Source organism: Amborella trichopoda, chromosome 6 (genome assembly GCF_054954075.1).
Source record: "Amborella trichopoda isolate Santa Cruz 75 chromosome 6, AtrichopodaSantaCruz75HAP2 v2.0, whole genome shotgun sequence".
Taxonomy (NCBI): Eukaryota; Viridiplantae; Streptophyta; class Magnoliopsida; order Amborellales; family Amborellaceae; genus Amborella; species Amborella trichopoda.
The window spans coordinates 31,828,182-31,842,729 of NC_142341.1; the positions used below are offsets into that span (position 1 = coordinate 31,828,182).

The 14,548-nt window shown below is 33.5% G+C and overlaps 1 protein-coding gene and 2 long non-coding RNA genes across 5 annotated transcripts; 1 reads left to right on the plus strand and 2 right to left on the minus strand.

Moving 5' to 3' along the window:
• Positions 1–242: 242 nt before the first annotated feature.
• On the minus strand, positions 243–8,866 carry LOC18434972 (uncharacterized). Of its 3 annotated transcripts, XR_016058097.1 has the most exons (5): positions 8,723–8,866; positions 8,458–8,607; positions 4,763–4,948; positions 850–1,009; positions 243–398 (listed from the first exon to the last, which is right to left on the minus strand). XR_016058097.1 is itself a non-coding variant. In XM_011625385.3 (4 exons), the coding sequence occupies exons 1-4, from the start codon at positions 8,795–8,797 to the stop codon at positions 348–350; spliced, it is 462 nt and encodes a 153-aa protein (XP_011623687.1). In that variant the 5' UTR covers positions 8,798–8,866; the 3' UTR covers positions 243–347. The 3 variants fall into 3 exon arrangements, 2 of the variants coding, with proteins under 2 accessions (XP_011623687.1, XP_020523448.1); XM_011625385.3 differs by lacking the exon at positions 850–1,009; XM_020667789.2 differs by lacking the exons at positions 243–398; positions 850–1,009 and adding an exon at positions 4,189–4,603.
• On the minus strand, positions 7,382–7,805 carry LOC148781694 (uncharacterized). The gene is made up of 2 exons (XR_016058098.1): positions 7,735–7,805; positions 7,382–7,546 (listed from the first exon to the last, which is right to left on the minus strand). It is a non-coding gene; the product is annotated as an uncharacterized LOC148781694 (long non-coding RNA).
• Positions 8,867–11,877: 3,011 nt separating the features above from the next.
• On the plus strand, positions 11,878–13,893 carry LOC148781695 (uncharacterized). Its single transcript, XR_016058099.1, has 2 exons — positions 11,878–12,306; positions 13,441–13,893. It is a non-coding gene; the product is annotated as an uncharacterized LOC148781695 (long non-coding RNA).
• Positions 13,894–14,548: the final 655 nt, after the last annotated feature.

Below are 14,548 nucleotides of genomic sequence, written 5' to 3' on the forward strand. Positions count from 1 at the left end.
GTCATTCGAGATTTTGGTAAATATTTATCACATAGAATAAATTTTCACATGTTCAAAAGTACGAACCAAACAAATATAACCTCTATTTTCGTATGAAAAAAATTCTGAATTATTTTCATATGAAACAAACGACCCCTAATGGTTTTGCCCACAAATGAAACCTGGATAACAATTCTACTTCTTTTTTCTTTTCTTTTTTTTTTTTTTTTGGCGGGGGAGGGGGGCAGAATAATACACATCAATTGCTAAGAAAGCTTAAATAATACAATATGAATGTACAATAATACTGACGAACTCATGCTTCTTTGCATGTATGTAATACTAACAAACTTATGTTGCCCTCAGTTTTAAATCTTTTGGCATCCGCACATTCCCGATAGAAGGTCCATAAATTTGTTCTGCACAAATAAAAAAGCTCATGGTGTTAGAGGAATAGACAAAACACAAAGAGCAATGGACCATAGGATTGATGCCTCAGTTTTAACCACTCGTGTCTATAACCAAATTTGGGGCAATGGCTTTCTTAATTCAATTAGTACTCTTTTTGGAATTGTGCTGGAATTTGGGGGAGGTTATCCACAAAAGACAAATTATTGAGAAAATATCTTCATACAACTCTAATTTGGTGTACGATTTTTTGGAAGACTCGTAAATTTAAAATGCATCTAGTGGCATTAATTTTGCGAGAAGTCTTTCAACTAACCCCCTGAACTCATTGAACCCCTTTTATTATATATTTCTATCTCAAACAATTTTCAAAATAACACGTGCCATCTCTCTCGTTTTCTTATTCTAGCTGGGTCATTCCCCTATCCCATCCAACCGTAACAAACCTTTCATGTCTTTTACCTTCCAAAAACAAAACCACTTCTATCTTGTCACTATGCTTCTTTTGCCATATTGGACGGGCGTTGCCAACTCATTTGTCTGTATGCTTCTTTTGCCATTGGACGGGAATTGCTAACTCATTTTGGCCTTCACCTGGTTCTCTTTGGCTCTATCTATTTGTCTATTGTAAGGTTAAGAAAGAGAGATGGGTTAGGGTGAAAAAAAAAGAGTTTGGGGAAAAAGTGTGAAAAAGAGAGGTTTAGGGCCGAGGGTATGAGAAAAAGAGCCAGGATTTAGAAAGAGAGTGAGAGGGGCTGGGGGTAAAGAGAGAAGGAGCTTAGGGAGAGAGGGCATGAGAGAGAGGTTTAGGGGGGAGAGGAAGAGACAGAGGTTGGAGGAAAAGAGGGAGTATGAGAGATGCAGAGGGAGGGGAGAGGAGAAAAACTAGAGAGAAAGAGAGTGCCTAGAGGAAAAAGAGAAGGGGAAGAAAAATGGAAAAGCTAGAGTGAGAAAATATCATTTCAATATTTATTGGGGATGGAAACATTATATGTAACACCATTCTACAGGTTTGGGGAAAGTTGATGCTGCTAAGTACATTTTAAATATGTGGGTCTATTTGGAAATCATATACCGAATTAGAGTGCATGAAAATATTTTGAAAGCTAGTGTGAGAAAGATAGTGCCATTTCAACATTTCTTTGGGACGTAAACATTGTATGAAACTTCGGTCTATAGGTTTGAAGGGTTAGTAGAAAGAATTTTGGGAAAGTTGATGCTGCTAAATACATTTTAAATGTGTGGGTCTATCGAGAAATCATATACCGAATTAGAGTGTATGAAACTATTTTCCCTAAATTATTTATGATGGTGAGGGTAGGTTGTCAATAAATAAAAGACATAAATTATGTATGGGGGTGGGATCCGATATCAATCCACCACCATCCAATGGAGCCAAAAATAAATGGTCCCATGATATAAGACCTCATAAGATATATATATATATAAAAGGGAAAGGTTTCTAGATTTCCTCTATAACATAGAAGATCTATGCTTCCCCTACCATCCAACCATCCAATTTTGATAAAAAAAGCCACTCACTGTTTGATCTTAGATCCAATGTCTCAAAATACTTCATTTAATTTTTTTTATATACAAATTGTATGAATATTAAATTTGGTATGTACCATCGGAGGGCACCTATAAAAAATATTAAGATTTTAAAAGTATTTTGATCATTTTATTTTATTGAAAATATTGTTTTTATATTTTTCTCTAGTGCAAGTTTAATAGAGGATTGGACAAACAAAATTTGGTATCACAATAATTTATAGAAAAAAATTTTAAAAATAATATAGTTTAGAGATGCGACATTGTGATTGCGGCAATCTTAACCTCTATTCAGAATGGATGGTTGGATAAGGAGAATATATAAGCTTTATGTTGTAAGAGAAGCATAGAAAGCTTTCTCATATATAAATTCCTGCATTATCAAATAACATATTCAATGCTTTGTTTCATGGCCTCTGAGTTTCCATTGTCACTTTTTAATGAGGGTTCAAATAACATATTCAATGCTTTGTTTCATGGCCTCTGAGTTTCCATGGTTACTTTTTAATATGGGTTGTTGGACGCTATCCGTATCTCCTCGGATGATGAATCTCCACCATTCGTTGATATGGAGCAAAAAGAAACTATTTTTTATATTATGAAGGTAATTTGTTTCTTACTTTTTTATATTAGATTAATTAAATTATTCTTTTATTGGGAAGTTGAGTGTAAAAATAAATAGCATTGACATTATTAATTTATAGGAAAAATTATCCTATAAGAGAAACAATTTAACATCGTACTTATATTTTCTTATTTGATTTTGAAACACTATGCATGATTTTGAGTTAGAATGGTTATGAACATGCAAAATGTTAAATAGTTAATCTCTTATAAATATTTTAATAAATTTTGTTAAAAGTATTTAAGATATAGGTGTGGTTTGTATAAAGCCGACTCTCTAAACCATCAAAGTAAAGCACATCTTCAAATAGTGTCAAGAAATATGGTTTCAATACTAAAAATTTTTGTGAAGGCTTTAAAATATATTTTAATCTCTAATTACAAAATTTAAGACTTCAAAAATTGAGTAGATCAAGCATATCTCTGAAAACTTGAAAATTTTAAAAATTGACGGTCCAAAAATGTATTACAAGATGCCCTATTTCCAAAAATTGAAATCCATTTTTTTTCTCATGTTCATTCATCTTGAGATCAAGATGATCAATTTGATGATCTTTGAGCATCAAAACAACTTTTAGTGAAATTTTTGAGGTGTGGCCTAATTTGATTGTTTAGAGCCTCGCACATATATAAATTTTTTCCTTGAGATATACAATACTTAAAGGACCTTAAAAATATACAATTACATATGCACCTCAAAAATCCATCAGAAAATGTTGTTTTTAATGTTGAAAAACCCTCTAATTGATCATCTCGACAATAAAATATATGAATATTAAAAAAAAAAAAACGATTTTGAGTTCCATAAATAGTACATCTTGTAATCTCTTATCTAGACCGTCCATTTTCAAGATTTTCATATGATTATAGATCTGCTTGATTTTAACCCTTTTTAGAGTTTAAAATTTTATAATTAGATATGAAAATAGATTTTGAAATGATCCTAAACAAATTTTGTACTTGCATATTATGATAAAATTTGGAGGAGTGCCTTAATTGGATGGTTTACGATGATAACTTTATAAAAACAACACCCATACCTACAAGGAAAAAGTTTATATAAAGTTTCAATCTTATAATATACAATTAAAATACGCATAAAAAATCCAGGAAAAAAGAGTCTTCCGAAACTAAAACTCCAATTGATCATCCCGACCTCAAGATATATAAATAAAAAAAAAAATTATAAACCTTTTATATACATTAAAAAGATTCTACTCGTCCTAAATAGACAATTTTTTTATAGTGTTAGTGGGAACGATGGCTAAAACTCCTGTCCCCAAAAAAAGTAAAAAAATAGTGAGAATGATAATAATAATAATAATAATAAATAAATAAATAAATGAAAGCAATGGCTTTTAATGGGGCAAAGGCCCACTGCCTAAAAAAGTTGGCTAGAAATGGGGCCGTCTGTAACTTTCTTCTTAACCAAAACCACCTACGTTTGGTAAGGAAGTTGAGACAAGTCAAAAAGCAAAAATGTACGAACGCTGCCCCCCAAGGAGCCTATTTAAAGACAATAATACCCTCTTGTGTTTGGTTTTTTTACAATTGATGAAAAATCCTTGATCCGATAAAAGCAATGTATGATGTGACCATTTTGGGAACCCCATCCTAGTCAGCTTCCACTTTTTTCTTTTTTTATTTTATTTTATGAAAATTCCTAATCACCTTCCTTTCTCTCGAAAATAAGCAGGCTCCCTATTTTTCCTCGACGAGTGGCCCCCATAATCCCACATTTCTCTAAAAAAGCATATAAAATTGGAGGGTTTATCTTTGCACAAGATGGGTATAACCAATATGTGTTGTTAGATGTGAAATTTTATGGCTACGATGTGCTATCTACTATGTTCAACGCTCAAAAAAAATTTCTCAAGCTTTGAGACACCTCTAGCTGCCGGTTTTGGATCTAGGATTAGTAATGACCATAAACTGCTAAGAATAAAGGATATCGTCATATACCAAATGGGTTTTTTTTTTTTTTTGGATATGATAAAAATCAGGACGGGAATCGTTCGCATCATGTTCTGGCTCGGCCAACCTGTTCACCGAAGCTAAAAGAATATCCATTAGCACATCGGTATTTTTGAGGCTATGAAAATGCGAGCTTTTTTCTTTCTTTTTTTTTTGGGCGAGAAGGCATAGAATACAGAGAAAAGGGATAAAATGAACAAGGCATGAAAAGGGGTAGGTATCTTACTCTGCGAGATCGTCGAAGGAGCTCAGGTGGTATCTTGTAGAGGTCTTCATCCACTGGTTTGGGAGTCACTGCTGGTTTTCTTGGCATGGGTTCAGACACAGAGCAAACCCTAACTCCCACTTTCTTCTTCTGATCCTTGGTGTGTTGGTGCGGCTTAGTCCGCGGTTTTTGCATTACTTCGCCACTCTGCAACCAACCAGTCACGTATTGTGCTTTTTATAAGATTCATTTATGGTTTTAGAGTGCAATGCAATCAATTCTTTTCAAGATATTTTTTTGTGTAAGTAATTCTTCTGAAGATATGACATTGTCTGAGATGCATTCACTTGTAAAGACCATGTAAACCGTTTAGTAAACTGCTTTAGAAACTGATGATCATAACCCTGGTTAAGTTTTAACATTGTTGAGCAGGAAATTCACATATTTAAAATGACATATAGAATGAGATTACAATCACTCTTGTACATCAAATTCCAAATCAGGTGGTTGAGTGTTTGTACATCAAAATTCAAATCGGGTGGTTGTGAGTATTTTTACGTTAAATTCCAAATCGGGTGGTTGTGAGTGTTTATAAGTCAAATTAAAAAAATTACACCCAAACCATCCAATTTGACATCTAATAACTAGCAACAAATCGTGAGCTCTTTCTAACAAAGACAAATAGTATGGCAGTAGCAATCTCTTAAAAAATAATCCACTTTTTATGAAGTCTTTTTTATGAAGTCTTATTTAATAATTGGTCCGAAAATACCTTTGAACTGCCCACACATTTGGTATGTTTAGTGATTTTCAAACCTCCCTTTTCAAGGGCAAAGTCACCCATTTCGAAGGTGCAACCTTCGAACCTCTGATTATTTATTAAAAAAAAAATACAAAGGTTCCAAACTTCAACTTTCAAACAGCTCTAAAATCGAAAAAACATTGTAATGGAATGGTTTGAAGGTCCAACCTTCACATGGCTCCGTATCCTGGGTGCGGCATATGCAAGGAAATTCAAAAGTTCAACTTTCGAACCACCTTGCTGGTAAAATTAAAACCTTCCAACTGCCGTTTTTAAATAAAAATTATACTCCAAGGTTGCAAGGAAATTCAAATGTTCAACTTTCGAACCACCCTGCTCGTAAAATTAGAACCTCCCAACTGCCGCTTTTAAATAAAAATTATACTCCAAAGTTGCATCTTTATAAGGGTTCTGATTCAAACAAAAGATTCGACCCAAGCTCCCAATCTTCAAATTGGGTATCAAATGAATATAAAAGAATTTGAGAAATTTTTAAATAGCTGTGAAACCATTTTTTTGTGTGCGGTTTCTATAGAGCCAAGGCTCTAAACAATCAAAGTAAAACGTACCTTCAGCTTGTGCCGAGAAATGTAGTTTCAATACTAGAAATCTTTGTGATAGCCTTTAAATATATTTTTATCTCAATATAAAATTTAAAGATCTAAACATAGTATAGATCAAGCAAATCTATGAAAACTTGAAAATCTTGAAAATTGATGATCCAAAACACATTACAAGATGCCCTATTTCCAAAAGTTGAAATTTATTTCTAGATGCCCTATTTCCAAAAGTTGAAATTTATTTCTTTCTCATGTCCATGCATCTTGAAATCGAGATGATCAATTTGAGGATACTTGAGTAACGAAACAACCTTTCTTCTAGTAAAATTTGTAAGGTGTACTCTAATTTGACTGTTAAGAGCCTCGCACTTATATAAACTTTTTGATTTTTCTGTTCCATTAAATTTTTGGTCCGTACATAAATTTTCTATTATTGCGTCGATTTTGAATAAGTTTTTATCACGGCTTGTTGACCATGGATCCAAGCTTTTCACATGGATTTTACACGTGAAGCTTACTGGTCAAAGACGATATTGGGCTAGGTCGCTCCCTCAAAAGATATGGCGCCTGTTTTTCTTGCTTTCCAGTCTTTTGACTTTGGAATGCCCAAACAGATTAAAAAGTGTTCGATATTAAAAAATAGTTAATTCTCCTTAAAAGGCTACGCCAACTTTAAAAAGACTTAAACCCATTTGTGGAAGATTGTAAAAAACTCATAGAGCCTTTTAAGTAAGGTTAGCCTAACACTACGCTTTACCTACCCTAGAATGTAGAGTATGCAATTTGAAGTCTTAAATTGTATAGTATGTGAACACTCGAAAATGGACGAATGAGATATGCTGTCTTTAGGGTTTCAGCTTCTTTCTTTTTATCTATCTATAATAGTAGTGGTTGAGATAATTGATTTGAAAGTATTTTGTTGAAGTCATGGTTAACAAATCTCATCATTTACAATCATGCTCGTTTAATGAAAAAATTAAGTTTAGTACAAAAGAAGGCAAAATAAATGTTTGAAATTTTTTTATTAGTCCAACTAATTACTTTTGATCTATTAAATTAACTTAACAAAAGTATTGAGCTTGGAAGTAACTTCTATCAACATTAAACCTCAAACTTGATTATTAAATCTTTTCTTTTAAAAGCAGATCCAACGGATTCGAACCATCCAATGAAATCAACAAACAAATATCTTCTCTTTTTCCCAATACGGAAAACCCTTGGTTAAGGTTAGTCACAATCTCGTTTTCGATCTGCCACCTGTGAATACTCAATCAATGATACAAGTGAAAGTCATTAAATTACCCATGAGACCCATTCAAGTAAAAAAAACACTAAAGGGAAAAGGGCCTTCATATTGGTGGTAGCATCCTTGACAACCCCAGTCCCACTAACGCCACCCCACTATGTCTATCTGAAAAAACGGGGAAGCGGTTGTCTTCTCCACTAAAGTAAAAAATAAAAAAAAATAAAAATAAAAATAAACTAAACTAAACTGCCCCAGATATACAAGAGGCGAATAATGTAAAATACACTAAAATATACATAATTTCTCATTCTATAAAAAAAAAAAATCGGCTAAACCACCCATAATTTCTCACCCGAACTATGAAAATAAAAGAATGGACACTGACCACCATATCCATATGACTGCATTCCTCGCCCTAATTGGCCGCCATCACCAATCATCTTACACGAAGCAATCCCAAAGAGAGGGAAATACATAAAGAGTTAGGTTTCAGCCAAAGAGGACAAATGGCTTCTGGTGTTTATATTCGGAAAAAATTTGTTCCCCTTTGAAAACAAATATAAAATGAAACAAGGAGAAAATAAAAATGGAAATATGTAAAAGACAAACTTATTCAGTCTTTCTCCCTGGGTCTGGGATAATTTCCAGTTTTCTTTCAAACTCATGGCAAATAAAATTTGATAGAAATGAAAGTTCAATAGTGACAGTGAAAATCAGTAAATGACAAAAAAAAAACAGAATAATCTAATCTCCAAGAGAAATAAAACCAACAACATCAAATCACTCTAAGAAAACAAACAAGCAATTATTATTATTTTTTTTTGAAGAACAGACAAGCAATTCATTTAAACAAAAAGAAAAAGAAGAAGCAAAGCAATTCAACAAGTCTTCAAATGTTATTTTTAATATCCCCATCAATTGAATCATCATTATCATCGGAGCCTTATCCTAACCATTTGGGGCCTACTACACGAATCCCACTATTCATAAGATCATGATTCACATAGCAAAGTTTTAAGTTCTAACTCAACCCTCCTCTTTTACCTGGGCTCGAGACCGATACGACCAGTCCAGTCCTCGCGAATTAAATAGGGAATAAAAAATTTACCTTAATGGTTTGCCTGAAACCGCTCATATTTTCCTCAGCATGTCTTCTCAACAACCCTGCCTCTCTCGCCGACTCAAAATACTGAGTAATTGGGAGACTTTCCCCGCCATCCCAGTTACCAAATGCCGGAATCTGACCTCTTCTATATTCCTGCAACAAAAAGAAGAAAGAAAGAAAAAAAAACCAACAAACAAGGTTACAATTGGAGAGAAAAATAAAATCCCAATAGGAAGAGTTTCTCAGGGAGTTTGTGAGTGCTCCTCACCTCCATGGAAGAAGTGTGTAAGCAAAAGGAGTTTGCAGAAGAAAGAAGAATGTTTATGCATATAAACAAGGGCATATGAAAGGAAAGAGCGTAGAAGTTTTAAGAGGAATGGGAAGATGGGGACTGAAAGTCTTGTGAAGTCAAGTCAGGTGCAGCAGAGGGACCATAACTGAGTTTTTAAATGGGGGATGTGATATAAAATGGTTTAAAGAAAAGGAAAACAATTTCAGGGAAAGGAAAAAATCAAAAAGGTTTTGGTTCGTGGATCCAAAGCATAAATACTGAGAATTTAAAAAAGTGCGAGAATTGAGGGAGTCTTTCTGCTTTTTGATCAGTCACTCTGCCACCAGTGCTGCTGCTTTGTCTCCTCTCTTTCTCTCTCCTGATAATAAAAAGCAGAGCCCACCCCTTCCCTCTTTCTCTCTCCTAATAATTAAAAGAAGAACCCATCCTCCCATCCGAAGAAGAAAAGTTTTTGTACATGGTATCAGTACTCTTGGACTCAATTATAACTTGAAAAATGACGAAGATGCCCTTAAAACGTTTTTTTTTTTTTTTTTTTGGAGCTCACAATTGACCCGACCAGACCGATAACTTGATTTATAGAATTGGGTTTAGGTATGAGCCTAAATTTTGAACTCAAAAACTATTTGGCCCAAGTCCATCCGTATCCGACCAGTTGCCACCCCTATACTGTACTTCTTCAATTATCCTAGGGAAATTCCCATTATTTAGTCATGTGTCTCGAAAGAAACTAAAAACTAATATAAATGAATAAGCTGAGTAAAACAAGGGTTTGAGAGGAAGAAACAAGGGGGAAATTGCCCTAATTTTAAATTTTAGAAAAGTACAGCGGTTGCTTTTTTACCATCATTGTTTGTGGTTGGAATTAAAATGGGCTGCTTAGACAGAAACAATGGAATAAAAATGAACCTCTACCAGGAAATTCGCTGGATTTGAGTCGACATGAGGAACATGAGAGATGACTTTCATTTTGAATGAATTTATTTGCGATTTTATATGTCTATAATTTGTTCGATTTGCATTATTTTTAATAGTTTATATTTTTCAGTTAAAATTGAACACATAGATTTTCAAATCAATTTAAGGTTTTGACACTTGAATTTGGCAAAATTTAGATGTGCACCTTACCTTTATAGGAAGGTGGGTACCTTATATAGACTACTCACCTACAAAGCTATAGCTCGGAGAGAAGACTTGGGCACTATCCAAGCCGAGTAACTTGGCCCGAGTCGGGCCAGGTCATGGCAAGCCAAGAAGTGTTAAAAAATAAAAACTACAAAAAAAATCTCAAAAAACAGGAAAAATATTTTTAAAGTAAAATCAAACAAAATACATCAAAATGAGGTTAAAAAAGTAGTAAAAAAATATATTTCAAAACAAATTATGGAGGGAGGTATCTTTAAAATAATTTTAAAAAAAAAAATCTATAAAAATTAATATAGAGTTGTAAACATTGAGACCATTTATCTTTAATACAATGATGGTCTCAACTACTTATAACCATCAAATGTGAAATCCGATAGTTTGGATGTTGTCACAAAGTTCAATAAAATTCATTTTGAACTACAAGTTTAGTCAATACAATAAATGTAACGACCCAATATTACATCCAATAATTAAGATTAATTTTTTGAATCTTTTATATTTTTTTTAAAAATTAAAGATTACCGAGTGACTTGAACACCCAATATGGGTATGCTGACAGTTTGTTAGGGCGGCAAGTCAGTCTACATGCGTGTTCCAATTGGCCCGCCCGAGTAAACAAATACGGTTATAGATAAAGACAGATCCAAAGATTGATTGTTTTAAGAGAAAGGAAGACTTTTAGTCATCAGCAACGTGCGGAATACGGATGAAATTAAAGAATCAAAATTATCAAAGCACACGCAAGGATCAAACTGTTCATGTTTGAAAACTTAGATTCTAGATCTATCGAAAGACAAAAGAAAGGTAGAGAAAGAAAAAGAAAGTTGGCCACATGGGGTCGGGTCTTCATTTGGGCCCTTTATGCCTCACTTTGGAGGACAAATGAAATACTTGATATTTGATCATATCAAAATCCTTTTTAACTTTTTATGCTTTTGACATATGAGTCTCAAGTGAAGTACTTTTTTCTTTCTTTTTTATGCTAATGGCGATTTGTCTTTAGATGCACTTGTACAAGGATGAAATTTTTAGGAGTTAGCCTACTCATACTGTACATTTGCAAAAAAAAATTAATCTAATTTTTTTTGAGATTTATGATCTAGTTTAAGATGATCATGAATATAAAAATAAAATACAATTTTTGATATTTAAAATGTGACTTTTTTGAAAAATAATTCTACACCGTATAAGTCCGGTGAGTTTTTGACACGTTGCTGAGTCAGCGGGCTTTTGCACCTATTGACTCATTGCAACACACTCTCTTTCTCTAGGATTGCAACAGCCGTGGGTACCACGCGTGTGATAAAGCAAAAGTTCACTTTACTTTGTTTTATTTCTTTGGGGAGATTGATGGAGATAAGAGTCGGAGGCCAAACCAAGGTGTAAATAAAAAGGTGGGTAGGTTATTCTTGAAAAAGAAGGATATGTGCCAACAATGGAGATAGTAATTCAAAACCATTTTAATCCAGGTCAGCACTTATGCAATGTAGAAAATATATTTGAAAGGTTGAGGTGATAAGGTAAGCATTATTGTCTATAAAGAGGTCATTTATCTTTTTGAAAAAATTATAAAAAATTTTCAAGACTATATTTTTTATGCAACTTACTTCTATCTAATTTTTTTCTCATTTTTTTCTTCAAATTACACTTTCTATGCAAATACCCCCAACCAAATAAAAAATAAAAAAAAGTCTAAACTACCACTTTTTTTACTTTAGGGTGTGGTTTCTATAAGGTTGCAACCTTAAACAATCCAATTAAGGCACACTTCCAATTTTTATCATAACATGTAATTTTGGTGTAAGAAATTCTTAGGATTATCTGAAAATCTATTTTCATATCTAATTATAAAATTATAAACTCCAAAAATAGCTAAAATCAAATAGATCTACAAACATATGAAAATAGACGTCTAGATAATGAGTTATAAGATGCACTATTTCCGGGAGTCAAATCTTTTTTTTTGTCATATTCATATATCTCTATATCGAGATGATCAACTAGAGGGTTTTTCAACATCAAAACAATATTATCCGATGAATTTTGAAGGGGCATCCGTATTTCTACATTTTAAGGATGCAACATTATATAAATTTTTTCCTTTACTTTACCCTCCCTTACTTTACTTTAACCTAATTTTTTAACCCACAGTTTCCCTCTCTCTCACTCTAACTCCCTACCCGAACTACCACCCTCTCTTTCCCTCTCTCTCTTGACCCGAGCTCCTTCTTTATCTCTTACTCTCTCTCTCCTGGGCCTAGCTCTTTCCCTCTCACTCTTCAAAGGACTGAAGGCCCACCCTCTCTCGTAGTGAAACAGCTCGGGCTCTCAATTTATTCACCCCAGCCCAAGCCCCCAAAGCCCGAGCTCAATTTTTAGCTCAATCTCTCAACCCCAAATCAGCCCCATCAAAGGTGTGAAAGAGTTTTTAAATTATTTCTTATTAAATAAATATATAACAAATTTATGGAAGAGAACGCTAAAATATGTTGTTGGGTTATTGTTTGTCAAAATTTATTGTATTTGATCTATCATTGACAATGATGGGATGGATTGCTCATGGCTTAAGAATTATTGAAGTTTTTCTTAGGAATTTATTGTGGGGTTTGGCTTTTTTTTCCCTATTGTCATTTTAGGGCTAGAATGTCTTGGTGGTAGGAAATTTTGGGATTTTTTTAGATTGAAAATCATTCAGTCGTTTGATTTCAATTGATCGCTCATGGCTTAAGAATTATTGAAGCTTTTCATTTAAATTGTTATGGAGTTTGGACTTTTTCTCTATTGTCTATTATTATTTTAGGGCTAGAATGTTCTTGATGGTAGAAAATTTTGGGTTTTTTTTAGATTGAAAATCATTCAGTCATTTGATCTCAATTGATTGCCCATGGCTTAAGAATTATTATAGTTTTTCTTATTAAATTGTTATGGACTTGTCATATTTTTCTCTATTGCGATTTTAAGGGTTGAATGTTCTTGAATGTAGTAAAGTTTGGATTTGTTTTGCTGTATATGTTTTCTCATGGTTTTCTTTACATCAATTGTTTCTTATTTGATGATCCATCTTCTTTCTCTTGTTCAAATTTAGTTTGTTATTAAAAAAAAAATGCCTAGCTCTTGTTAATTTTTAGTAGTAGCTCTTTATAAAATACAAAACCCAAAAAACAGACTTTAGGATGGTCTATATTGCTAGTTGTATATATTGTGCTTATCTATGTTGTTAGATTGAACTATACCTTAGAGAAATGGTATTGCTTAGCTGTGGCATAGAGAAATAGTATTGTTTATATATTAAAAAAAACCCATGCTCCCCCCGTCGCAGTTGCACTCCCATGTATAATCCTCCACAGGCCATGATGATATATATATATATATATATGTAATTATAAAAAATAAAACTATGGTCCATTTTGTTTTTTTTATTGTTTACTTGCAATGACATACCTGTATAGAGATGCCACAAGCTGCACCTAATAGTGAAGTATTAGTCGGGGAATCCATGCGTTATATACAGGAGGCTCGTGATTTGATATTGAATAACCCTTCTATAGAGATAGGTGCCGAGGAGACAACGCAGGCTAGGAGTGGAGAAGTGGAAAGTGAGCAAGGAGGACGATGATGTGAAAGCGAAGAAGATGTTGAAGGTCACGATAATGGTGAGAGCGATGATGAAAATGAGATAAGAACAAAGAAAAAAGTTGATCACTTTCAAGCGTCGGCATTGCAAGAGGAATGGAGGTATAATTTGCGATCGCGAAGAGATGGGAATGCCCAGGAGGGAAGGACTATGGAGGAACCCGATGTGAGGGGAAATTGTGCTTTTAGTTTGGCCAAAAAAAGGGTGGAGAAATTGACCTTTTATTTTTTAGTTTGATATGTATATTTGAAACAGATGTTAAGTAAAGAATATGGTTGATATTTATTTTAAAGCGACGTTTCATATGTATTTTTGGATTTGATCAGTATATTTGAAATAGATGTTAAGTAATGATATGGTTGATATATATTTTGATGTTGAGTTTGACATGTATTTTTAGATTTCATATGAATGTTCAAAACAGATGTTAAATAGAGGATATAGTTGGAATGCATTTTGATGTTTAGCTTGATAAACATTTTTTAGTTTGTTATGTATTTTTAAAAAAGAAATGGTTCAAAAATAATTGGATATGCATGTTCTTTGTCTTTCTTAATCATGATGGTATGTGGTTTCTCTCCCTAGACTGCAACTCTATTGCAAATTATTTCTGATTACAAAATGGATTTAGCTATCAAATCTATCTGCCACTTAAAAACAGTGTCACCACTACCTAAAAGCAATACGTAAGTCCAGTTCTTATTATTATTAGCTAACATATAACACCAACCAAAAGCAAAAAGGAAAAAAAAAAAGGAGGTTGAGGGATAGAGAGAGAGAAAAGGGTCTGGTAATCTATGAGGGTCGTCAAGAAGAAAGAGTTTCTGGAATCACAGCGTTCCGGCACTGTGTAAGTACGGTCTAGCAGTGGAATACTCTGGAGTCATAAGGCTCCGGCACTGTGTAAATGCGGTCCGGCAGTAGAACACTTTGAAGTCACAGGGCTCCAGCACTGTGTAAGTGCAATCCAACAGAGGATCAAGCACTCCGGCACTGTGTAAGTGCAGTTCGGCAGTGGAACA